General features: G+C 49.2%; 1 protein-coding gene across 8 annotated transcripts in view; it reads right to left on the bottom strand.

Annotated features, from left to right (window-relative positions):
* The window catches only part of EMSY (EMSY transcriptional repressor, BRCA2 interacting), a 73,646-nt gene extending 49,822 nt beyond the window's left edge, over positions 1-23,824 (bottom strand). For all 8 annotated transcript variants that reach the window (XM_063127226.1, XM_063127225.1, XM_063127228.1 and 5 more), the window contains exons 1-8: positions 23,745-23,824; positions 16,283-16,391; positions 14,116-14,215; positions 11,259-11,333; positions 9,563-9,744; positions 8,322-8,474; positions 5,026-5,285; positions 3,041-3,317 (exon numbers count right to left, since the gene is read on the bottom strand). In XM_063127226.1, coding sequence (XP_062983296.1) covers positions 3,041-3,317; positions 5,026-5,285; positions 8,322-8,474; positions 9,563-9,744; positions 11,259-11,333; positions 14,116-14,215; positions 16,283-16,352 — 1,117 coding nt within the window. In that variant the 5' untranslated portion in view covers positions 16,353-16,391; positions 23,745-23,824. The remainder of the gene's footprint in view (positions 1-3,040; positions 3,318-5,025; positions 5,286-8,321; positions 8,475-9,562; positions 9,745-11,258; positions 11,334-14,115; positions 14,216-16,282; positions 16,392-23,744) is intronic.
* Between the last annotated feature and the right edge of the window lie 1,182 nt (positions 23,825-25,006).

The following is a 25,006-nucleotide window of genomic DNA, read 5'->3' as shown; positions in this document are numbered from 1 at the left end:
AGCCTATAAGTTTCCAAGCCCAATTCAAGGTGCTGGTTTTAACCTATAAAGCCCTACGTGGCTTGGGACCACAATACCTGACGGAACGCCTCTCCCAACGTGAATATACCCGGTCACTACATTCAACATCTAAGGTCCTCCTCCGGGTGCCTACTCCGAGAGAGGCTCGGAGTGTGGCAACGAGGACAGGGCCTTTTCGGTGGTGGCCCCCAGACTATGGAACGATCTCCCTGACGAGGCTCGCCTGGCGCCAACGCTGCTATCTTTCCGGTGCCAGGTTAAGACTTTCCTCTTTGCCCAGGGCATATGGCGGCACGTCTTAATCACCCACATGTTTATTTTTTTAAACGGTTTTTAATGTTTTATGTGTGTATGTTCTGTGTTTTTAAATTTTAAATTTTGTATACTTATTTTTATCTCCATTTTAGAATTTCTGTAAACCACCCAGAGAGCTCTGGCTCTGGGGGCGGTATATAAGTGTAATAAATAAATAAATAAATAAATAAAGTTATGTTATTTATGTTTCAGGCGCCAGGTCAAGACTTTTCTCTTCTCCCAGGCATTTAACAACGCTACGTTTGTTTTTTAACGGACCCCAGAACTGTTCTTTTTAAATGGATACTGTTGTTTTTATACTGTTTGTTTTTATGTTTCTGATGGTTTTTAAATTTTGTATGGTTTTTAACGCTTACTGTTTTTAACCGTTGTAAACTGCCCAGAGAGCTTCGGCTACGGGGCGGTATAAAAATGTAATAAATAAATAAATAAATAAATAAATATTTTCGCTCAACGCTCTTACCGCCAGGAACTCTGGTTGCACCTCTATACTGCAGCTGTAAGCCATTATATTTTATATTGTCTTCTACGCTGAACTTTGCAGTTTTAATTCTTGTGAGCCGCCCAGAGAGCTTTGGCGATTGGGCGGTATAGAAATGTAAGAAATAAATGTGACTATGCCTAAGGAGAGAGGATGTGGCCATCTGGGCAACCCTGGAGGGGCGGATGGCCGGCTGGGGCTCCGGAGCCAGAGTTCAACCCCCCCTGCTGTACTAGTTGGACTGTGTCTGATCCCACAAGGAGATCCCAGAGATACACTCATAAGAACATAAGAAAAGCCTTAATGCAGGATCAGACCCATCTAGCCCAGCACTCTGTTCACACAGTGGCCAGCCAGCTGTCGAACCACAAATAGGACACGGTGCAACAGCACCCTCCCACCCATGTTCCCCAGCAACTGGTGCACACAGGCTTATTGCCTCTAGGATTGAATCCTTGATCTATTTCTTACCCACCTTTCTCTGGACCCTACACAGACCCTATACACCACTAATACCTATGTACTGTACGCAAAGCACGTTGAACAGTTGAAATGTACTGTATAATTGTTTACTTAAATATTACCAACACCAGCCCCTATGATGGCTTGCTGCTAATTGTGACGCAGATCAGAATCAGAATACGTTGATTAGGCAACCCATGTAGGTTTTAGCCACAGTTATGTGACACAGATCCATAACAGAAGACGTGTCCTGCTGGGTCAGCCCAAGGGTATTTGTCCATTTGGCCCAGAATGGCCTACTCTGGCTGGCAGCAGCAGCAACGCTTTAGGCTTTCATGCAGAGAGAGGGGCTTTGGGATCATCTCTTGTTTGGGTGAGAACAAAAAAAAAAGGGGGTGTGGGAAGAGCGCGAGAGGGCACCGAAACGGCAAACACGGTTTGGTGCGCAGGTGTAAAGCGATGCATGTCGGGGTGGAATATCCGAATTCACAAATGCACAGGTGCGGTCTGTGGTGGCAGGGACTGGCTGGGGCAGGGGTCTGGCGGCGGAGGGCTTGGTGGAAATGCCGGCCCAGTGGGTGGCGGCGACGAAAAGGGGAAAAATTCCATGCTGGCCACCATGTGAACAGAATACTGGACTAGATGGACCCTTGGTCTGATCCAGCAGGGCACTTCTGATGTTCTTACACTATCCTTTCCGACGGAGGTGCTGGAGTTCTCATCTGGTACCTTCTGCCTGCAAAGCATGCGCTCTACCACTGAGCCATGGTCCTTCCCTGACGTCTATAATAATAATAATAATAATAATAATAATAATAATAATAATAATAATAATAATTTCTTACCCGCCTCTCCCTTTGGATCGAGGCGGGGAACAACATTAGAACAGGAATCAACACATCTTAAAAATTCTTGGTTTTACATTGATCTGGATAGGCCTGCCGGAAAAGGCTAGTTTTTAAAGCTGCCTTAAAATCACACAGAGAGTTAATTTTACGAATCTCCTCCGGCAGGCCGTTCCACAATCTGGGGGCAACAGAAGAAAAGGTCCTCTGGGAAACTGATGTCAGCCTAGTTTTAGCTGACTGAAGTAAGTTCACCCCAGAGGACCTGAGTGTGCCGGGCAGACTGTATGGGAGAAGGCGATCCCGCAGGTAACCTGGACCCAAACCATTTAGGGCTTTAAAGGTAATGACCAACACTTTGTACTTTGCCCGGAAACTAATTGGCAGCCAGTGGAGTGATTTTAATGTTGGTGTAATGTGGTCACCCCTAGGTGTACCGGTGACCCACCTGGCTGCCATATTTTGAACTAGTTGATGTTTCCGAACTAGGTACAACGGTAGCCCTATGTAGAGCGCATTGCAGAAGTCAAGCCTTGAGGTTACCAGTGCCTGCACTACTGTCTTTAGGTCTTCCAACTCTAGAAAAGGTCACAACTGGCGTATCAGCCGAAGCTGATAGTAGGCACTCCTGGCCGTCGCAGCCATCTGGGCTGTCATTTGGAGCGACGGATCCAGGAGCACCCCCAAACTGCGAATGCAGTCTTTCAGGGGGAGCGTAGCCCCATCCAGAAGTGGCTGACACACCTCCAGACCTAGGTCAGAGCCCTTAACAGCAATCACCTCTGTCTTGTCTGGATTCAGCTTCAGTTTGTTTTCCCTCATCCAGCCCATTACTGCCTCCAAGCATTCATTCAGAGGAGACACACTATCCTTAGCTGACGCTGCTATTGAAGGCATAGAGAAATATACATCTCACCCTGGGCTACTGTTGACATAACCACAGACGGCGTCGAGGACACGACAGTGGTCACAGCAACTGTGCTGGCGGCGGCGGTGGGAGTGGGGCAGCCCCCGGTAGCGGCGCTGGTGCTAACCAGAGAGGACTGGGAAGCCGTTATAACCACTGGTTGCTTCTGGGTGGTCGAGGCGATGACGGACGTCGGGACGAGCTTGGTGACGGCTGCGTAGTTGTGGGACTTTGAGAGGATGTTGGGGACAAAGGTGGAGCTGGGCGACGTGGTTACTATGATCACCTGAGAAAGGACGACGACAAAAAAAAGGTTTTTATTCTCGGTCACACCTTAGGTTGGTTTTTGTAACAGCCCAAAGCGCTCGCAACTCCTTGTGGTGGTTCCCAGAGGACTGCTCCAGGGCGGACCAAACACAGCCACCCATCCGGAGTGAGGGCAATGCTGATCAAGGAACCGTCGCCCTCATTCTGAACTGGCTTGTGGCATCAATCCGAGCAGCTAAGCAGCAGCATGATTTCATCACATTCTCGGCTGATATGCGACGGCCTGGGGGATGGCCCATTCATGGCTGTGCAGGCTGAGGAGGGCACAGGATGGGGGAAGGCTGGAATACATGACTGACCTACGGGTCGCACATAGTGAGCTCCAGGTCTCTGCAGCCCTCATCCAGCCCTCTAGCATCACTGCTCCTTCAGTCTTGGACGAGAGCAGGTTGAGAGATGTTTGTATTGCTTCCTTATTTGCAAATATGAAACAAAGGGTCCCAGGCAGTTTCCGGAGGGCTACTCCAAAATGGACCAACCACGGCCACTCATCTGGAGTGAGGGCAATGCTGATCCAGGAACCATTGCCCTCGTTCTGAATTGGCTTGGACAAGAGCAGGTTGAGAGATGTTTGTATTGCTTCCTTATTTGCAAATATGAAACAAAGGGTCCCGGGCAGTTTCCGGAGGGCTATTCCAAAATGGACCAACCACAGCCACCCATCTGGAGTGAGGGCAATGCTGATCCAGGAACCATTGCCCTCGTTCTGAATTGGCTTGGACAAGAGCAGGTTGAGAGATGTTTGTATTGCTTCCTTATTTGCAAATATGAAACAAGGGGTCCCAGGGCAGTTGCACTCCTCATCTTGCTGGCAAATGAGATTACCTGATGGAGGAGGGCCCAGGCTGCTGGGAAATTTGGTTGCATGACAGGTTGTATTCCTGTCACCGGGCAAGCACTCGTCTTCAAATTTTAGACCACAACTCAGAGCTAGGCTACGACACAAACTCCATAATCATCTATTTTAAAAGGCTTTTTGTTATTGTTGAGGCGAGAAAGCAGAAGCAGAAAGACACATTCAGATTTTAAAAAGCAGGAAACGGTAAACCATTTAGGAACACCTCTCGTGCAAGCACTGAGTCATTACTGACTCTTGGAGGGGCGCCAGCTTTTGCTGACGTTTTCTTGGCAGGCCTTATAGCGGGGTGGTTTGCCGTTGCCTTCCCTGACCGTTATTACCTTTCCCCCAGCTAGCTGGGTACTCATTTTACCGACCTCGGGAGGATGGAAGGCTGAGTTGACCCGAGCCGCCTGCCTGAAACCAGCTTCCGCTGGGATCGAACTCAGGCCGTGGGGAGAGTTTCGGCTGCAGAAACTGCTTGCTTTACCGCTCTCCATATTGTAGGTTGTGGTCAAAAGTGTGTCCTGCTCTGTAGACTAGGGCGGGGTCAACGGTTTGGCCCAACCGGGGGCAAAACCGCCGCCCCTCTTTTCACATGTCCAGACCGCACAGTACCGGGGAGCCAAACTTACTGGAGCTTCTCACAGCTGGGAAAATCAAAATGGCAGCCACCAGCCCATGGGAGCTGCAGGTGGCTCTGCCAAGCTACCTGCCGACAATCCCCCCCCAAATCCCCCCTCCCTCAATTTCATGGCTGCAAAAAGAGTGTGGGGGGGAGTTCAGCCTGAAGAGCGCCCGGCCTCGCCCAGGGACCCCTGCTCCTCACCTTCTGGGTGGCGGTGTTGGTGGTCTGCGTGGAGGGCTTGGTGAAGGTGATCTTCACGGGGGACATGTGGGGCGGCAGGGAGTTGGCGATGCTCTGCATGATGCTGCTCATCTTGGGGCTGCCGCTGACTGGCACCGTGATGGTCTTGGTGACCGGCGCGGCGGCCTTCGGCACCTCCTTCAGCAGGACGGGGGAGGAGCTGGAGGAGTTGGTGCGGCGCCGTTTGCGGGGCTTCTCGTCGTCGTCCGAGCAGCTCACACCTGCAACGAGACACACACAGGACGCTGTTCTATACCTGCACTCCCCCCTCCCCTGCTGGGGAGAACGCAGAAATGCTACCTGCAGGTCATCCATTCCCACCGCCAGCAGGATGAACCAGGATCGCAGCTGAAGTTTAACTAGTTTCTCTTATAATACATAGAATCATAGACTAGTAGGGTTGGAAGGGGCCTACAAGGCCATCGAGTCCAACCCTCTGCTCAATGAAGGAATCCACCCTAAAGCAGCCCTGACAGATGGTTGCCCAGCTGCCTCTTGAAGTCCTCTCGTGTGGGAGAGCCCACAACCTCCCTAGGTAACTGGTTCCATTGTAGTACTGCTCTAACAGTCAGGACGTTTTTCCTGATGTCCAGCTGGAATCTGGCTTCCTTTAACTTGAGCCCGTTCTTCCGTGTCCTGCACTCTGGGAGGATCGAGAAGAGATCCTGGCCCTCCTCTGTGTGACAACCTTTCAAGTATTTGAAGAGTGCTCTCAATGTCTCCCCTCAATCTTCTCTTTTCCAGGCTAAACATGCCCAGTTCTTTCAGTCTCTCTTCATAGGGCTTTGTTTCCAGACCCCTGATCATCCTGCTTGCCCTCCTCTGAACACGCTCCAGCTTGTCTGCGTCCTTCTTGAATTGTGGAGCCCAGAACTGGACGCAATACTCAAGATGAGGCCTAACCAGGGCCAAATAGAGAGGAACCAGGACCTCACGGGATTTGGAAGCTATATTTCTATTAATCCAACCCAAAACAGCATTTGCTTTTTTTGCAGCTACATCACACTGCTGGCTCATATTCAGCTTACCCAAGAAAAAGAAATTGCTCTACCTCAGGGGTCCCCAAACTATTTATTACATATTTATACTGGCCAACAGCCCAGGCTCTCTGGGCACTTTACAATTAAAATCATAACATCTCCGTGAGCCCCTGCCAAAGGAAGTGAGGCAGATGGCTACCAGGAGGAGGGCCTTCTCTGCTGTGGCACCCTGGCTGTGGAACGAGCTCCCTAAGGAGGTTCGCTTGGCACCTACATTATATGCCTTTAGACGCCAGGTGAAGACCTTTTTATTCTCCCAGCATTTTAACAGTCTATAAATAAATTTTAACTTGGTGTTTTAAATTTGTAATTCTACATTGGTGCTATTTTTATCTGGTTGAGCTTTTATATTGTATTTTAGATTATGGTTTTATACTGTTGTTTTATACTTGGAATGTTTTTAATTTTTGTGAACCACCCAGAGAGCTCCGGCTATTGGGTGGTATAGAAATGTAATAAATAAATAAATAAATAAACAAACAACATAGAAAAATCAAGATTTAAAAATGTAATATAAAACTAGAATAAGTTATAGTCCAGGGAAAGCTTGTCTAAAAAGGCATGTTTTTAGGAGGCGTTTGAAACTTTTTGAAACTCTGAATTTTGGAGGCACTCCCACAAAATGGCTGCCACGGTAAGCATCCTAAGCCCTGAACACTCATTTCCCAGAAGGTAAACGGGGGGGGGGGGGGGAAGTAACTTGTCCATGAACGCATGTAAAAGCAGAGGTGGGCCCTGAGATCCAGAATGCAATTCCATTTTGAACCCGAATAAAGATGGCGTGGGAAGGGTTAGAGTTAGTCTTAAGAAATAAAATTAAAAATCAGGAGGCGCAGGGGGCCTAGCAGGCCTCAAGGGGGGAGTCCGTGGGCACACTGTTGTCCACGGGAACCACGCCGGTGACCTCAGCGCGACCTACTTTCTAGTGGATTGTTTTCCTAACGGCCCAAATTCTCCCATCCATCTCGAATAATCGTTCCATTGATTCATGTATTTTTGTACAGCCCACCCGGCAATATTTATTTATTTATTTATTTCATTTCTATTCCTCCCAATAGCCGAAGCTCTCTGGGCGGTTCACAAAAATTAAAACCATGAAGAGCATAATAAAACAAGGAAAGGAAAGGAACCTGTCGTGCAAGCAACGAGTCATTACTGACTCTTGGAGGGACGCCAGCTTTCGCTGACGTTTTCTTGGCAGGCCTTATAGCGGGGTGGTTTGCCGTTGCCTTCCCTGGCTGTGATTCCCTTTCCCCCAGCTAACTGGGTACTCATTTTACCGACCTCGGGAGGATGGAAGGCTGAGTCGACCCAAGCCGGCTGCCTGGAACCAGCTTCCGCTGGGATCGAACTCAGGCCGTGGGGAGAGTTTCAGCTGCAGAAACTGCTGCTTTACCGCTCTGCGCCACACGAGGCAAACCAACCATTTAAAAACACAAATACAAAATACAATATAAAAAGCAGGGGGGGGGGGAGACTTGCTTTTTATATTGTAAAAATATTGCTTACATTATATCATAGAATCATAGAATAGCAGAGTTGGAAGGGGCCTACAAGGCCATCGAGTCCAACCCCCTGCTCAATGCAGGAATATTGCCTTGCTTACAATATAAAAAGTAAGGGGGACTTTCAAAAGGCGTTTGCAGGAGAACCAGGGGGGGGGGGGGGGGAGTGCAGCGTGGAGTCTGCTGTTCCATGCCCAAAATCCCACCAGCCACGCCCAAGCCCGAGGCCACCAGTGAGGGAGGAAGCAGCAGCCAGGCACCTCTCCACCGTGCCTGGGTCCAGCTCCAGCTGAGAGCCCCCTCCCTCCTGCTACCAACTGTCTCTGGAGAGGCCACCAGTGAGGGAGGAAGCAGCAGCCAGGCACCTCTCCACCGTGCCTGGGTCCAGCTCCAGCTGAGAGCCCCCTCCCTCATGCTGTCAACTGCAACTGCTGAACTTTACAACTAAGATTATAGTGCCTGAATTTGCTTTCCTTTTCCCCCTCCTCCTCCTCCTCCCTCCCAATCCCCTTTCCTTTTGTGTCATGTCTTTTAGATTGTAAGCCTGTGGGCAGGGACTGTCAAGAAATACTTTTGTAAGCCGCCGTGAGAGCCTTTTTTGGCTGAATGGCGGCATAAAAATCCTTAAATAAATAAATAAATAAATACTTCTGAAGGAGCCCTTCAGGGCCTCCTCATTCCCCCACCCCCACCCCACCAAGACGTCACTTACTTTTGACGTAAACGGCACTTCCGCTCGGCAGGACGACAACATTGGAAGCTGGACTAGCGGGTCTGGGGGACTTCACAGTCGCGACACTGCCACTAGGTACCGGGGTGGACGTTGGGGTGGAGGTGGTGCTCGTGAAGGAATAGCAAACCACCACTGGAGAGGAAGAGAAGAGGACACGCGCTGGGGAAACTGAACGACGGCCCCTTACGGCCTAAATGCGGCTGGGACTGCTTCCGAGCACACAGTGCTTTGAACACACCGAGACCCATCAAAACGAAGGGGCCCGTCCATTCATTCAAAACTAGGGTGCCGAATACACCTCCATGGGATGAAAAGCGAAACGCGGGACGCTCCTGTGGAAATCTAAACGGGCTCCGCTATGGATTCCACGTACGCTTCGCCAGCTGCAGTTTGTGCTGTTGCTCCAGACCGCGAGCGACCCAAACTCTCACGTTACAAGGAGTGAGGGGAAGGAAGGGAGGCATGAAATGCTGGCCAGAGAGAGCCGTCTGTGAAGGGCTTCAGCCTGTGGCAGCCTTGGGTAGGGTGACCGTATGGAAAAGGAGGACCGGGCTCCTGTATCTTTAACAGTTGTACAGAAAAGGGAATTTCAGCAGGCGTCATTTGTAGGCATGCAGCCCCTGGTGAAATTCCCTCTTCAACACAGCAGTTAAAGCTGCAGGAGCCCTGCCCTCTTTTGTATCTGGGCTCCTGCAGCTTAGACTGTTGTGATGAAGAGGGAATATCACCAAGGGCTGCATGCCTACAAATGACACCTGCTGAAATTCCTTTTTCTGTACAACTGTTAAAGACACAGGAGCCCAGTCCTCCTTTTCCATAGGATCACCCTAGCCTTGGGCACCAGTTCCTTGTCAAGGCCCACAGCTCAAGCCTGCCCTGGGGTTCCTTTAAGAAAGTGTCTGGGTGCCGCCATCTTGTTCCCCCACAATGCCCTGGAGTGACACAATGTTGGGGGCGTTGTGCGAAATTAAAATGGTGTTTCCTGGGTTCAGCGCTGCTGGCTAAGACAGAAGGGCCTCCTTCAAACTGGCCTTGGGACAGTTCTGGGTGAAATTGGGACCGCGGGGGAGGGGGGAAACTGCTTGAAATGAAAGGAGTCCATTTCACCTCAGCCACCTTTGACTGGTGTTCCCAAACATGAAACCGTTGGGCAGTGTTGAAAGACATTACAACCATTTTGCCCCCACTCCCCATATCCCGAAGAGAAAAAGGCGACATACCCTCACCTTCTTTGCTTCCCGTTTCAGCAGGGGATGGGAGCGATGCGTTATGCTGGAGAGCCGCGTTGGCCACAGCGTTGGCCGTGACGGTAAAAGCCGTTTGGGGAACCAGCCGCGGCATGAGAGGGACCAGGCGGCGGCCTTCGATGGACCATTCGGAAGAGCTGTTGGGCCCAGACATGCTAAAGAGAAAGACACAGTCCTGTAAGGGGAAGCGCTCCGTTCAGTCACGCCCGAAGCGAAATTTGCCTTCGCGACTCGTAAAGCACTTCCAGGCAACGACTGGTACCTGCCTGAACCTAGTTTCAAATCAATAGGGATGGGCAAACTCTCCTGAGTCCTGTACGCGCTCTGCTCGATGGACTCTTGCCGGTTGCCAGACCCCGGCGTGCGTGTGGGGTGAGCTGCCAGACAGTCCGCAGGCCCCCAGTGAGAGTTTGCCTCTTTTCTTTTCTGGTCCATGAGCTACGATTTGGGGAAATTCGCAGTTGGGAATATTGATGGAAACTGCGATTTGCACAAAATCGCAGACATAAATAGCACAATTTACGTAAAAATGCAGGCTTAAAGGAGCACCTGTGCCTGCAATTTTGCGCTATTCACAGCTGCAATTTTGCACAAATTGCGGATCTGCAAAAATTTCCAACCGCAAATTTGCGCAAATTGAGATATAATAGTAATAATAATAATAATAATAATAATAATAATAATAATAATAATAATATTTATTACCTGCCTCTCCCTCTGGATTGAGGCAGGGAACAGCACCAAACACAATACATAAAATCAGTTAAATTAGATTTGTGTGCGCGCACACACGCGCACGCGCACACACATACACACACACACAAAGAGCAGGAAACCATGAGCCTGTCCGACTCGGTATGTGCCGACTCAAGACAGCACAAGGCTCCACAAGCTGGTGCCCAGGCAGCCAAACTAGACTGGCCAAGCTCCACTCCCAAACTGGATTCCTCTGACATCCCTACATGTAACCATTGGGGAGGTGGGGCAGAGTTCACTGGGCAGAGTTCGGGCTTTCCGTTCACGAGGTCCCAGGATGATCAGAGGTCTGGAAACAAAGCCCTATGAGGAGAGACTGAAAGAACTGGGCATGTTTAGCCTGGAGAAGAGAAGATGGAGGGGAGACATGAGAGCACTCTTCAAATACTTAAAAGGTTGTCACCCAGAGGAGGGCCAGGATCTCTTCTCCATCCTCCCAGAGTGCAGGACACGGAATAACGGGCTCAAGTGAAAGGAAGCCAGATTCCAGCTGGACATCAGGAAAAACTTCCTGACTGTTAGAGCAGTACGACAATGGAATCAGTTGCCTGGTGAGGTTGTGGGCTCTCCCACACTAGAGGCCTTCAAGAGGCAGCTGGACAACCATCTGTCAGGGATGCTTTAGGATGGATTCCTGCGTTGAGCAGGGGGTTGGACTCGATGGCCTTGTAGGCCCCTTCCAACTCTGCTATTCTATGATTCTATGAATTCCCGGCTTCTCCCGTCGAAAAGGATCTCTAGTGACGAAGTGTCCAACAGAGCTTAGTCAGCCACTGCTTCTCAAAGCAGACCAGCCTCCCCCCAACCTGGTGCCTCGCAAATGGGTCAGGACTACAAGCCCTGTCATCCCCAGTCGGTGATGCTCCTTGGTGCGAGACATGGTCCACGGATTTCAACAGTGCCCCCAACTTACTTGTGCGCAATAGTCGTCAGCCGTTCATCGTTGACTGCCCTCCGGACTTCGGCCCGGTGTCTTTCAGTGGAAATGCTGTTGGAAGATGTTGTTGGGAGTGTTACACAGAGAAGACTGAACATCTAGAAGCAAGACTCAGCTTCGAGTTCACCCAAAGCTTGGGACTGCAATACCTGATGGAACGCCTCTCCCGACATGAACCTACCCGTACACTGCGCTCAACGTCTAAGGTCCTCCTCCGAGTGCCTACTCCGAGGGAAGCTCGGAGGATGGCAACAAGGGAGAGGGCCTTTTCAGTGGTGGCCCCCGACTGTGGAATGATCTCCCCAATGAGGCTCGCCTGGCGCCAACATTGTTATCTTTTAGGCGCCAGGCTTCTCCCAGGCAGTTAACACCATTTAACAACGTTAAGTTTGTTTTTTAACGGACTCCAGAACTGTTGTTTTTAAATGGATACTGTTGTTTTTATACTGTTGTTTTTAAATTTTGTATACTTTTAACGTTTACTGTTTTTAACTGTGGTAAACCGCCCAGAGAGCTTTGGCTACAGGGCCAAAAGGCGCTCTGCTTACCAATAAATACATTCACAACCAAAGATGACACTAAGGTCATCTTCATAGGCTCTCTTCTAAGGGCTCCTGCCAAATGAGGTCAAGTGGGTGGCAACAGGGAGATCATCTTCTCAGCGATCAAGCCCTGTCTTTTAAATTCTTGCCCCATGGAAACTTGCCTGGCACCTATACGGTGAACTTCTTTTATTTTCCCAGTCCCTGAATTTGCATTGGTTTTGTGTTGCATTATCTGCTATATTGTTTTATTGCAGTAGTGATACCCCACCCCGTATTTTTATGAGGTTATTTTAACTTAATCTGAAGGGCAGGATATAAATCTAATTAAAATAAATACAAGTTTACATAGCACCTAGAGCATTCCGGGGGGGGGGGGGGAATTTTAGGGTTCCAGGGGGGGAATTGGGACCACTATTCAGCAAAGTATGATGTCCTGTAGATTATGTCTTCCTACTACACGTTATTAAAAACGTCCCAGAAAAGTGTCCTGTTGTCTGCAAAAGCCAGGCCTTTGCTCTCTTTTCTCTCTCTCCCTCCCTCGCAATCCTAGAAGTTTCAAGCTTCCCATTTAAAGGGGCAACGCAAAGCACGGGAGCTGAGAATGTAAAAGGGGCCATGCTTTGCGTTGCCCCTTTAAATGGGTCTAATATAGAAAAAAATTAAAAGATTTTCAATATTATACGCATATTATTTGGAATGCACCTTTTGAGTTAGACTATCTTGGGAAGGGGGGGAATTATATTCTGAACAATGGTGAAAGGGGGGAATGGAGCAAAAAAGGTTGAGAACCACTGACCTAGAGAACTTGGGCACTGTACCAATAAACTGGGGGTGGTGAAAGTAAGGAAGAACGGGGCCTTTTGAGTGGTGGTAACGATTCCTTCAAATTCTTATCAGCCACCTTCCACTGGAACTCTCAATCAGTTAATGAAAAAAAAATCTCCCCAACTTCTTGCTATTGGGGACTTGTTTGGTTTTGCTGCTGGTTGTTGCAGCTGGTAATGTTGTGTCAATTGTAGGGATGTGCTCCGCTTCTCTTCGGTTCAGAGAAGCAGGAGCAAGGCGGCCTAATTCGCCTCCGGAAAAGGCGGAGGCGAAGAGAGTCAGGGGGGCTGCAGATCGAGGCGAAGAGGATTGCCTCAATCCGGAGCTTCGCCTGCAGGTAAGTGGGGGGGGGGGAGGGGGACTAATCTGACGCTGCCGGTGCCGCTATCCATGCGGCGGCGGCGGCAGCGCCAGGTAAGGGAGCAGGGACACTTACCTTCCTCCGTTGCGGGCTTCAATTGAGGCCCTGGTTGAAGCCAGAAGTGAAGGCCAAGGCCTCTTCCGGCTTCAACCGGGGCCTCAATTGAAGCCCGTGACGGAGAAAGGCAAGAGGGCAGGGGCGGGGGCCTGGCCTACCTGGTGCCGCCATCCATGCGGTGGCGGCGGCAGCGCCAGGTAAGGGAGCAGAGAGGAGGGACGCTTACCTTCCTCCGTCGCGGGCTTCAATTGAGGCCCCGGTTGAAGCCGGAAGTGAAGGCCGAGACCTCTTCCGGCTTCAACCGGGCCCTCAATTGAAGCCCACGACGGAGGAAGGTAAGGGGGCGGGGTAGGTGGGTGATGGCTTATCTTGCGCCGCCGCCGTCCATATAGTGATGGCGGCAAAGCCGGATCTCGCTCTGCAGAGCGGAGCGGGAGACGGGCAGAGCGGCGCGAAGAGGATCGGGCCATGAAGCGGATTTTCCGGATCGGGCCATGAAGCGGATTGGGGGGGCCGTGCACACCCCTAGTAAATTGTTTTAGTTGTTACCTAAATGATTACAATCCGCCCTGCACACTCAGGACCTCTGGGAAGAATCCACTTCAGCTAGCAAAAACTAGATTAACAACAGTTACCAAGGGGACCTTCTCTTCTGCTGCTCCCAGACTGTGGAACGGCCTGCCAGAGGAGACTCATCAACTTAACAGTCTACTAACATTCAAGAAAGCAATAAGGACTGATGTCTTCCAGCAGGCCTATCCAGTGGAATTCTAAGATGTTTTTAAAATGTTTTTAAGGATGTTTTTAACAATGTATATTATGTTTTAATTGAGTATTATGTATTTCATTGTTGTTCCCCGTTTCGATCAGAATGGAGAGGCAGGTAAGAAATATTATTATTATTATTATTATTATTACTACTACTTTCACTGTTACTAGTTTTAAGTGCTTGAGGTTTCGTACGATTCCGTCTCATTGCAAACTGCCTTTTCGTGATGGAGTTGACAGGGCATCAGTCTGAGCGATACAATTAAGTGTGATTCACCTAAGCACTTTGGAGAGTTCTCCAAGGAGGTCTTTCTTCTCCTTCGTGAGATCCCCCTGTGCTCGCAAAGCGCTGATAACGCCAGCGTACGCCTCCAGTTCTGTAAAATGGGGGGGGGGGGAGCGGGGGGAGGAGAGAGAGAGAGGGGGGGGAAATGAAATTAAGAAAACATCACAGAAAAAAATAAAAGGGAGACTAAAGTAAGTCTTCCCCAACCTGGCACTCTCCAGATGTGTTGGAATGTAACTCCTATCACCCCCAGTGCAATGGGACTTACTCCTGTATAATACCCCCCCAACTGTCAGACCATGGATCCACCAAGACTGGCATTCTCTATCTGACTACCTGCCTCTCTTTAGAGATTCCAGCAGAGAGGAGCCTCTTCTCATCCTTTTAACTGGCGATGCTGGGGTTTGAACCCAGGACACCTCTACCTTGCAAGGCACCGGGTGGTCCATCACAGAGCTATGGCCGTCCCCTAGTGATATTTACAAATAAGGAACAGAGGCTAAGGCATAAAAAATTGGCCCCAAAAGCAAGCTCCAGACTGAGTGGAGTTCTAAACTTCACTCTGAAGGAACGCCTCCTCCCATATGTACCCGCCCGGACCCTAAGGTCATCCTCAGGGGTCCTTCTCCGCGAGCCCCTGCCAAAGGAAGTGAGGCAGGCGGCTACCAGGAGGAGGGCCTTCTCTGCTGTGGCACCCCGGCTGTGGAATGAACTCCCTAAGGAGGTTCGCCTGGCACCTACATTATATGCTTTTAGACGCCAGGGGAAGACCTTTTTATTCTCCCAGCATTTTAACAGCCTATCAATAAATTTTAACTTGGTGTTTTACATTTGTAATTTTGCATTGCTGCTGTTTTTATCTGGTTGAGCTTTTATATCGTATTTTATAGTATGGTTTTATACTGTTGCTTTACACTTTGAATGGTTTTAATTTTTGTGAACCGCCCAGAGAGCTCCGGCTATTGGGCGGTACAGAAATGTAATAATAAATAAATAAACCCAGAGCCAGATCTCACGTGAACTCAACACTTTTATAGCACACGAGTGGGATCTGCAACAAAAGGTTGTCGCGTGGAATGCTGCAGTTTTAGTGTTCCCGTCAACCAGTTATGCCTCCTTTCAGGATGCTTCTCCCTATTTCCCCTCCCATCTGGCTTTCCGTTCTCTTCCCCTGTCTTCCATTGAGTCAGTAAGTGCTCTATGGGCACTGAGCACACTCAGAACTCACCGGACCATTTGCAGGTGAGTGGGGGGGGGCTAAAGCTTTATTGTAGTCCTGCAATCCTCAGGGTTCCTCGGGGCTTGCCAAAACCTCCCTCCTGTGTGGTGGGGAGGTCATTTTGACTACATAATGAATGGCACTCACCTCTGAACATCAGAAATAGAGTGACACAGAATTAAACGCTAAGCAGCAATGCAGGCTTTCCAGAAAAGTTTCTGGAAAAGTTTCCCCTGCCAAAGTGACGTATGCTCACGCAAAGGGAGATTTCCCCTCCCCACCTCCCCTCTGCAACTCCCTAAATATACTCTGGAGGGTCCCCTGACCCTCCAGAGAAGGCGGGGGGCGCAGGGGGAGTTTGATCTTCCAGAAGTGCCAATTCCCCTGGCAGATGGACACAGCTAGACACAACCCATTGTCTTTAACATATTACAATAAGAGAACCAGTGTGGTGTAGTGGCTAAGGTGTTGGACTGCGAGTCAGGAGATCCGGGTTCTAGTCTCCACTCGGCCACGGAAACCCACTGGGTGACTTTGGGCCAGTCACAGACTCTCAGCCCAGCCTACCTCACAGGGTTGTTGTTGTGAGGGTAACATGGAGAGGAGGAAGAGGATTATATATGCCACCTTGGGTTCCTTAGAGGGAAAAAGGTGGGATATAAACATAACAAACATAATAATAAATAATAAGTGAGGGTGTTGGGGGCTCATGGCTGACCAACACTGCCTCAACCAGCCATGGAAAAAGTCCCCCGGTGACTGGTGGTCCCAGGGCTTGGTACTCACATGTTTTGCTGGCCCTCTAGCATTAAACTGGCCGGTGACTTAACACAGACGACCCACCTTGAAGACCCCAGATCTTGGACATATACATGCCAGAGACAGTCCACGCGAAGACAACCCGAGACTCTGAGTAAAAGGGGGGGCCCTGCAGCGTACCCAGTTTGCGAAGGATCCTTTTGCATTCATCCCTGCTGAGATCCAGAAGGGTCGGCCACACCACAGGCATCGTCTCTCCGTCGGTCCGCTCCCGCGGAGCTCAGCCACCCTGCAAGACGCAAGACAAACACAGAGAGCGTCAACGACGACGCCACCCACAGCAGGCACATCCAGACACTGAGCACCGCCAAAGCAACACCAGCCACCTGCACCGCTCCGGGCAAGCCAGAGCAATAGGGGAGTTCAAAGAAGTTAAGTCGGAGAAACCCCAGGTGTAGGCCGAGAAAGGAGACCGTTCTACCCGCCCTGCTTTCTCCACCGGCATGCTGGGAGCAGAAGAATCATAGAATCATAGAATCGCAGAGTTGGAAGGGGCCTACAAGGCCATCGAGTCCAACCCCTCCTGCTCAATGCAGGAATCCACCCTAAAGCTTCCCTGACAGATGGTTGTCCAGCTGGTCATTTTAGGGTGACCATATGCTATGGGGTTTTGTGACTGTTAACGTTATCTGCTGCATAGAATCATAAAATCATAGAATAGCAGAGTTGGAAGGGGCCTACAAGGCCATCGAGTCCAACCCCCTGCTCAATGCAGGAATCCACCCTAAAGCATCCCTGACAGATGGTTGTCCAGCTGCCTCTTGAATGCCCCTAGTGTGGGAGAGCCCACAACCTCCCTAGGTAACTGATTCCATTGTCGTACTGCTCTAACAGTCAGGAAGTTTTTCCTGATGTCCAGCTGGAATCTGGCTTCCTTTAACTTGAGCCCGTTATTCCGTGTCCTGCACTCTGGGAGGATCGAGAAGAGATCCTAGCCCTCCTCTGTGTGATAACCTTTGAAGTATTTGAAGAGTGCTCTCATGTCTCCTCTCAATCTTCTCTTCTCTAGGCTAAATATGCCCAGTTCTTTCAGTCTCTCCTCCTAGGGCTTTGTTTCCAGACCCTCCTCTGGACACACTCCAGCTTGTCTGCGTCCTTCTTGAATTGTGGAACCCAGAACTGGACGCAATACTCTAGATGAGGCCTAACCAGGGCCGAATAGAGAGGAACCAGTACCTCACGTGATTTGGAAGCTATACTTCTATTAATGCAGCCCAAAGATCTGAGCCCCTAGATCACGGTGGGCAACTAGTGGCCATCCAGATGTTTTGGCCTTCAGCTTTTTTATCAGCCATAGCCAACAGTCAATTCTATGATGATGGAATTGTGGAGTTGGAAGGGAACACGAAGAGCATCTAGTCCAACCCTCTGCAAAGTGCAGGAAAATCAATTAAACCATCCCTGCGAGGTGGCTGTCCACAAGCTCCATAGGTAGATTTTTCCACTGTTGTACAGATCTTACCATCAGGAGGTTTTCCCTCATATTTAATCAAAATCCAGGTAGCCAAAACATCAGGATGGCCACAAGTTGCCCACCCTTTCCCTAGAGTGTGAATTGAATTTAGCAGAAGTATTTCACTTGCATTTAATAACAAACCTGAAAAATACCCCAAGTTATTTTTTTTTTGCCCCAATACATTTGACCTGAAATATTTGAGGGGCGAAATTAAAGCATGTGTTGTGTGATTTAAATGTTATATTATGTGGAATGTTTTATTGGAATACTTGTAAAATTGTTAACACAATAGCATGTATTTCCTTTACATTGTTTAATGTAAAACACCCCACAATGAAACAAAGATGCTGAAAACTGCTGACACACCCATTGGGAGTCTTTCTCAACCTGGTGCCCTCCAGATGTCTTAGACTACAACACCCAGCAGTCAGCATGGATGGATGGGGATGTTGGGAGCTGTAGTCCAATACATCTGGAGGGCACCAGGTTGGGGAAAGCTGCAAGAATTAATTTTAGCAATCCAAAGGACTGTGCAATCATATGCCAACAACCACACATCTGCTTCAACACAGTTCAATTCTCTTCCACTAAAGTTGCTGGGACACCTTCGATTTTGCGATCGCTACTTAATTAATTCCGTTTCACACTAATGACATATATGCACGCTAGGGATAATCACCTGAAAACAGAATAACTTTGGCAGAAGCCTCTAGAAAGTTGTGGGACTCGTGAAAAGCAGATGGTTAATAAATGGAATGGAAATTTATAATACCACCCTGGATAAGAAAACGAAAGATGTAAGAAGGAAAATTCTGTAACGGACCAAGCGTGGGGAGGGATTTGGAATAAGCATTCATGTGTGTAGTTTTTAAGAACATAAAAATATAAGAAGAGCCCTGCTGGATCGGACCAAGGGTCCATCTAGTCCAGCACTCTGTTCACACAGTGGTCAACCAGCCATCGGCCAGGGATGAACAAGCAGGACATGGTGCAACAGCACCCTCCCACCCATGTTCCCCAACATCTGGTGCACACAGGCTTACAGCCTCGAATACTGGAAGAAGCACATAGCCATCAGGAGTAGTAGCCATTGATAGCCTTCTCCTCCAGCAATTTATCCACCCCTCTTTTAAAGCCAACCAAATTGGTGGTCATCATAAATCTTGTGGTAGTGAGTTCCATAATTTAACTCTGCGCCGTGTGAAAAAGTCCTTATATTTGTCCTGGATCTCCCACCCATCAGCTTCATGGGATGACTCCAAGTTCTAGTGTTTTGAGAGAGGGAAATAAGTGTCTCCCTGTCCACATTCTCCGCACCATGCATAATTTTGCACACCTCTATCATGTCTCCCCTCAGCCTTCTTTTTTCCAAGCTAAACAATCCCAGCTGATGCAACCTTCCCTCATAGGGGAGGGAATTTCTTTGAATTCAATGTATTTTGATTTTGAAGACCCAATTAACCCGACAGCAAATCTAGTAAGCTCTCTCCTCAATAACTAGGTTTGTGGTTAGCATAACCCTGTATTGCATCCGAGAGCTATACAAACCGCACACCCACACGCAAACGCGACTCATTTTGCAACCCAGCGGCAAAATCATGAAGTTCCGCTTGCCCGGTCTGATCGCAATTAAGATGTACAACACCACTGACATTTTCATCTTTCCCACTGCCAGAATACACACATACACATACACACACACACACACACACACACACCACCACCAGTCAAAAGATGATTCGACATGGGCAAGGGCACACTCTTGCAATGCCGCGGAGTCCGGAATTGCAAGCACAAGGCCCACAGGGCACGGAGAAGCGTATCGGATTTGGCACCGCCAAACGGTAATTGCAGCAAATCAAAGGGCCGGGAAATTCCCGGCGCCAAACTAGCTTGTCAACCAACTAAAGGCTTTTTTTGGGTTTGTTTCCTTCGAAACGATTGGCTGCATTTTAACCCGTTAAGCGTTGGAACGTAAACACATCTGCCCGTCATCAAAATCTTCCTTTTGACACGCGGAAGGGAAAGACAAAAGGCTATTCATACAGAAAAGGGAACGTTCATCTTTACGATTTGCTTTTTCAGTGTCCTATTACGGCCGACAAGCCAGAGGCAAAAAGAGAGAGCCAAAAATAAAAGAAGCACGTGCCCTTAATTTGGAGCCTCACCGATTTGAGTCTGTCCCCTCTATACACCAATGAAGGTGCAAACTGATGTACATTTAGACAGAAAAAAGTCCTGCAACTATCAGCATTCCCCAATGCTAAGTTGTAGGACATTTTTCTGTCTAAACATGCATAGGACTGTGCCCTTAGTCAACTAACATTAGTCAATTGTATATGTCAACAAGGCATACTCATAGAATCATAGAATAGTAGAGTTGGAAGGGGCCTACAAGGCCATCAAGTCCAACCCCCTAGATATCCATGTACAGGATTTGAGACAAAAACTATTGATTGATTGATTTACCCATCAGGGTTCACTACAAACTCACAGGGGTTCCAGTATGTTCTGAACAGATCCGAGGAAACAACTATTCTGGGGTCTGTCAAAAAAAAACTCAGCATATGCTGTTAAATTCCTGGGAGAAAAGTCTTGATCTGGCACCGAAAAGATAACAATGTTGGTGCCAGGCGAGCCTCGTCGGGGAGAGCGTTCCAGAATTGGATAAATAAATAAGAGAATACACCAGAGAGTTAGGTCCCTCAGACATCATCTAGTCCAACCCCCTGCTCATTGCTGGTTCTGTGATGTAGGTTGCAGTTACAGAATCCCTGACAAGTACACCTCCAGCCTCTTAATGCCTCTAGTGAAGGAGACGCCATTACCTCCAGAGGCTGCCTGCTCTGCTGTCGAACAGCTCTCATACTTAGGAAGTTTAATCAGAATCTGCTTCCTTGTAACTTCCACCAACGAAGAGAAGCATCCGCAAATGGTGTGGGCATTTCTTAGCTGGAGGTATCCTTCATGCTACAGACGGACCGCTTGCAGGGATAAGTTTATAATCTGAGTTTTTGTGTCCATCCAAACCCAGTTTACCGGTGGCAGTCTGGTGCAGGAGGGGGGAAGAGAAGGGGATTGTTTATGGTCTTTGCCCAGCCCGATCCATTGCACGCTTTACATCAAGTTCAACAGGACTTACTCCCAAGTAAGCAAGTGCAGGACTGCGGACTGTATTGGGGCAAGTGGATTCAAACTGGGCTGCCTTACAAGACTGAAATACTACCGAGAGTTGTAGGACTTTTTTCTATCTAAACATGCATAGGACTGTGCCCTTAGTCAACTAACATTAGTCAACTGTATATGTCAACAAGGCATACTCCGAGATATACTACACAGAATCATAGAACCATAGAATAGCAGAGTTGGAAGGGACCTAAAAGGCCATCGAGTCCAACCCCCTACTCAATGCAAGAATCCACCCTAAAGCATACCTGACAGATAGTTGTCCAGTTGCCTCTTGAATGCCTCTAGTGTAGGAGAACCCACAACCTCCCTAGGTAACTGGTTCCATTGTCATACTGCTCTAACAGTCAGGAAGTTTTTCCTGATGTCCAGCCGGAATCTGGCTTCCTGTCACTTAAGCCCATTATTCCGTGTCCTGCACTCTGGGAGGATCGAGAAGAGATCCTGGCCCTCCTCTGTGTGACAACCCTTTAAGTATTTGAAGAGTGCTATCCAGTCTCCCCTCAATCTTCTCTTCTCCAGGCTCAACATGCCCAGTTCTTTCAGTCTCTCTTCATAGGGCTTTGTTTCCAGACCCCTGATCATCCTAGCTGCCCTCCTCTGAACACGCTCCAGCTTGTCTGCATCCTTCTTGAAGTGTGGAGCCCAGAACTGGACGCAATTCTCTAGAAGAGGCCTAACCAGGGCCGAATAGAGAGGAACCAGTACCTCACGTGATTTTGAAGCTATACTTCTATAAATGCAGCCCAAAATAGCATTGGCCTTTTTTTGCAGCCATATCGCACTGTCGGCTCATATTCAGCTTGTGATCTACAACAAATCTCACAACGGCTGGAGAAGGGACAAAAATAGAGGGAAGTCTTCCCGCCGCGTATTATTCAGGACGGTGACGGAGGTAAGGACTGATGGGCCACTCCACAGCCAACAAAAGCAGAGCACTGATGAAGGCCGGAAAAGGGATGGGGGGGGGAGGAGGGGGCATGCAGGAAAGGGGGGCATGCAGGAATCTCCACCTGGCAACGCACATACATGGGGAACGCAGGGGGGGTGTGAAGAGAAAAAGCAGCACATCAGTCAATGAATAGGGAAGAGGCACAGAATGAGAAGAATAGTGGTTTTGTTTCCCTGCCACTTAATATTTGAAAGGGGGGGGGGGTGTTGAGAAGCGCATTATCGGAAATATAGGGGGAGCAAGCATATAAAGTAGCAGCAACTAATTAATCGTTGGGAGTGTGGGTAGAATGAAGAAAAGGCTACAGATATTTCTTTCTCCACCCCACCTCCCCAAATCTGTGAAAGGGGCAGGGAGAGAAAGGCATGTAAAGAAGCAATAGCCAAAAATCCATCATGGGGGTATGTCTTAATGACTAAGAGAATAGTTATAGGTTTTTCTCCACTATATATATCAAGGGCCATATGAAGGAGTAGAAGCCAAAGGGGCATATAAAGGAGAAGATCCCAAAGGGGCATATAAAGGAGTAGACGCCAAAGGGGCATAGAAAGGAGTAGAAGGCAAAGGGGCATATAAAGGAGTAGAAGGCAAAGGGGCATATAAAGGAGTAGAAGCCAAAGGGGCATATGAAGGAGTAGAAGCCAAAGGGGCATATAAAGGAGAAGATCCCAAAGGGGCATATAAAGGAGAAGATCCCAAAGGGGCATAGAAAGGAGTAGACGCCAAAGAGGCATAGAAAGGAGTAGAAGGCAAAGGGGCATATAAAGGAGTAGAAGGCAAAGGGGCATATGAAGGAGTAGAAGCCAAAGGGGCATATAAAGGAGAAGATCCCAAAGGGGCATATAAAGGAGTAGACGCCAAAGAGGCATAGAAAGGAGTAGAAGGCAAAGGGGCATATAAAGGAGTAGAAGGCAAAGGGGCATATGAAGGAGTAGAAGCCAAAGGGGCATATAAAGGAGAAGATCCCAAAGGGGCATATAAAGGAGTAGACGCCAAAGAGGCATAGAAAGGAGTAGAAGGCAAAGGGGCATATAAAGGAGTAGAAGCCAAAGGGGCATATAAAGGAGTAGAAGGCAAAGGGGCATATAAAGGAGTAGAAGCCAAAGGGGCATATAAAGGAGAAGATCCCAAAGGGGCATATAAAGGAGTAGACGCCAAAGAGGCATAGAAAGGAGTAGAAGGCAAAGGGGCATATAAAGGAGTAGAAGCCAACCAATCAATTTGGGAGGGGGGGAGAAAAGGGAAGAGAAATTATTTCTTTCTTCTCTCCTCCAATCCTAATTGGGGGGGGGAGAAAGAGACATTGGGGGGAGCGTAAAGTCGGGCATATAAAGAAGCAGCCACCAATATGTGTGTATTGTGTGTGTGTTGTTGCTGTTGTAGAAACAGGCACCAATTACTTCTCCCCCCCTCAAAATACATAAGAGGAGGAGAGGGGGGCAGGCAGGCTGGCATGTAAAGCACAGCAGCCACCGTTCAAAACCCCCATCAAAAATATGTGGGGGGGGTGCAGAGAGAGAAAGAAAAGGGGGGGCAGTTATTTCTCTCTGTCCTCCCCTCCCCAAGGGGGGGGGAGATAATTAAATCAAAGGGGAGGGAAAAGTGGAAGGCAGACAGCCTTGTTTTTTTGGGGGGAGGGATTGCAAGGGTAATTGTTTCTCTCCTTTGTGCCCCCCTCCCCAAATAAAATCGGTTAAAAGATGGGGAGGGGGCAGAGAGAGAGAGAGAGAGAGAGAGAGAGAGAGAGGGAGAGCAGGCAGGGGAGGCAGCAGCAAGGAGGAATAACGGGGCTGGGGGGGGGGAGAAGGTATTTATTTATCTCCCCCCCTCCAAGACAGATGGGGTGGGGGTGGGGTGGGGGGTCTCCCCCCCTCAGACCCATCAAAAGAGGAGGAGGAGGAGGAGGGTTTTCTTCCTCACCCCCTTCTTTTTCTTCTCCCCCCCCCCACCCCGGTGGCACTGGGGGCCCCAACCGACCCGGGACCCACCTGCCAATCCGCCCCCGGAGTCACCATCGATGCCCCCGCACCGTCGCCGACGCGCAGGCCGAGCGCCGCGGGCACCTTCGGGTTTGTTTGGCGGCGCTGGCGCCAGCTGAAGGGAGCCAAGATGGCAGCCAGGAGAAGGAGGGGGGAAAGCGCGCCGCACGCATGCGCGGGGCGAGCCCGCGGCACTCTGGGGGATGTAGTTCTGCCACGTCTTTCTCTCCCTCTCTCTCTCTCACACACACACACACACTCTCTCTCTTAAAAACTCCCCCTACGCTCCCGCCCACGGCATTGTGGGTAGCGGGAGGAGAGAGAGAGAGGGCTGCGAACCCGAAGAGGTACGAAAGCATTCAAGCACGGCACACGACCGGCTCCCAAGCGCAATCCCTAGACTCCGCTAAGGCACAGGATGAAGGCAGTGGAGGCTGGTGGCTCCGATTGCGGTGGGGCTGCGCATCCATTCCGGGGCCAGATCTACACTAAGTAGGATATAACACTTTGAAAACGTTTTGAAGACTGTATAGGGAGTGTGTCCTGGGCCCCAACAGTTACTACTGTTATAAACCGTTTTAAACCAGGGCCGGATCTACACTACTGCTTTAAAGTACATTGTACTTTACATTGTACAATATAAAGTACATATACATTGATGGTGCTATATAAATAAATAATAATAATAAAGAGCTTTATAACAGTTTTATAGCGCTTTAAAGCAGTAGTGTAGTGTAGATCCTGCCCGGGTTTCAGTCAGAACCAGCCAAAACTCTAAAGGAGACATCCCATCTGTTGGATAGGGTGACCATATGAAAAGGAGGACCGTGCTCCTGTATCTTTAACAGTTGCATAGAAAAGGGGATTTCAGCAGGTCTCATTTGTATGCATGCAGCCCCTGGTGGGATTCCCTCTTCATCACAACAGTTAAAGGTGCAGGAGCTATACTAGAATGACCAGATTAAAAAGAGGGCAGGGCACCTGCAGCTTTAACTGGTGGGATGAAGAGGGAATTTCACCAGGTTCTCCAAATATACAAATGACATCTGCTGAAATTCTATGCAACTGTTAAAGATACTGGAGCCCTGTCCTCCTTTTCATATGATCACCCTAGTGTTGGACCTATCTCCAGTATCAGAGACAGTAAGCCTGCGTGCACCAGTTGCTGAGGAACATGGGCGGGAGGGTGCTGTTGCACCATATCCTGCTTCTGGGTCCCTGGCCGACGGCTGGTTGGCCCCTGTGTGAACAGAGTGCTGGACTAGATGGAC

Source organism: Elgaria multicarinata, chromosome 5, assembly GCF_023053635.1.
Source record: "Elgaria multicarinata webbii isolate HBS135686 ecotype San Diego chromosome 5, rElgMul1.1.pri, whole genome shotgun sequence".
NCBI classification, from domain to species: domain Eukaryota; kingdom Metazoa; phylum Chordata; class Lepidosauria; order Squamata; family Anguidae; genus Elgaria; species Elgaria multicarinata.
Note: the sequence above shows the minus strand (reverse complement) of the source record. Positions and strands in the feature narration are given on the sequence as shown.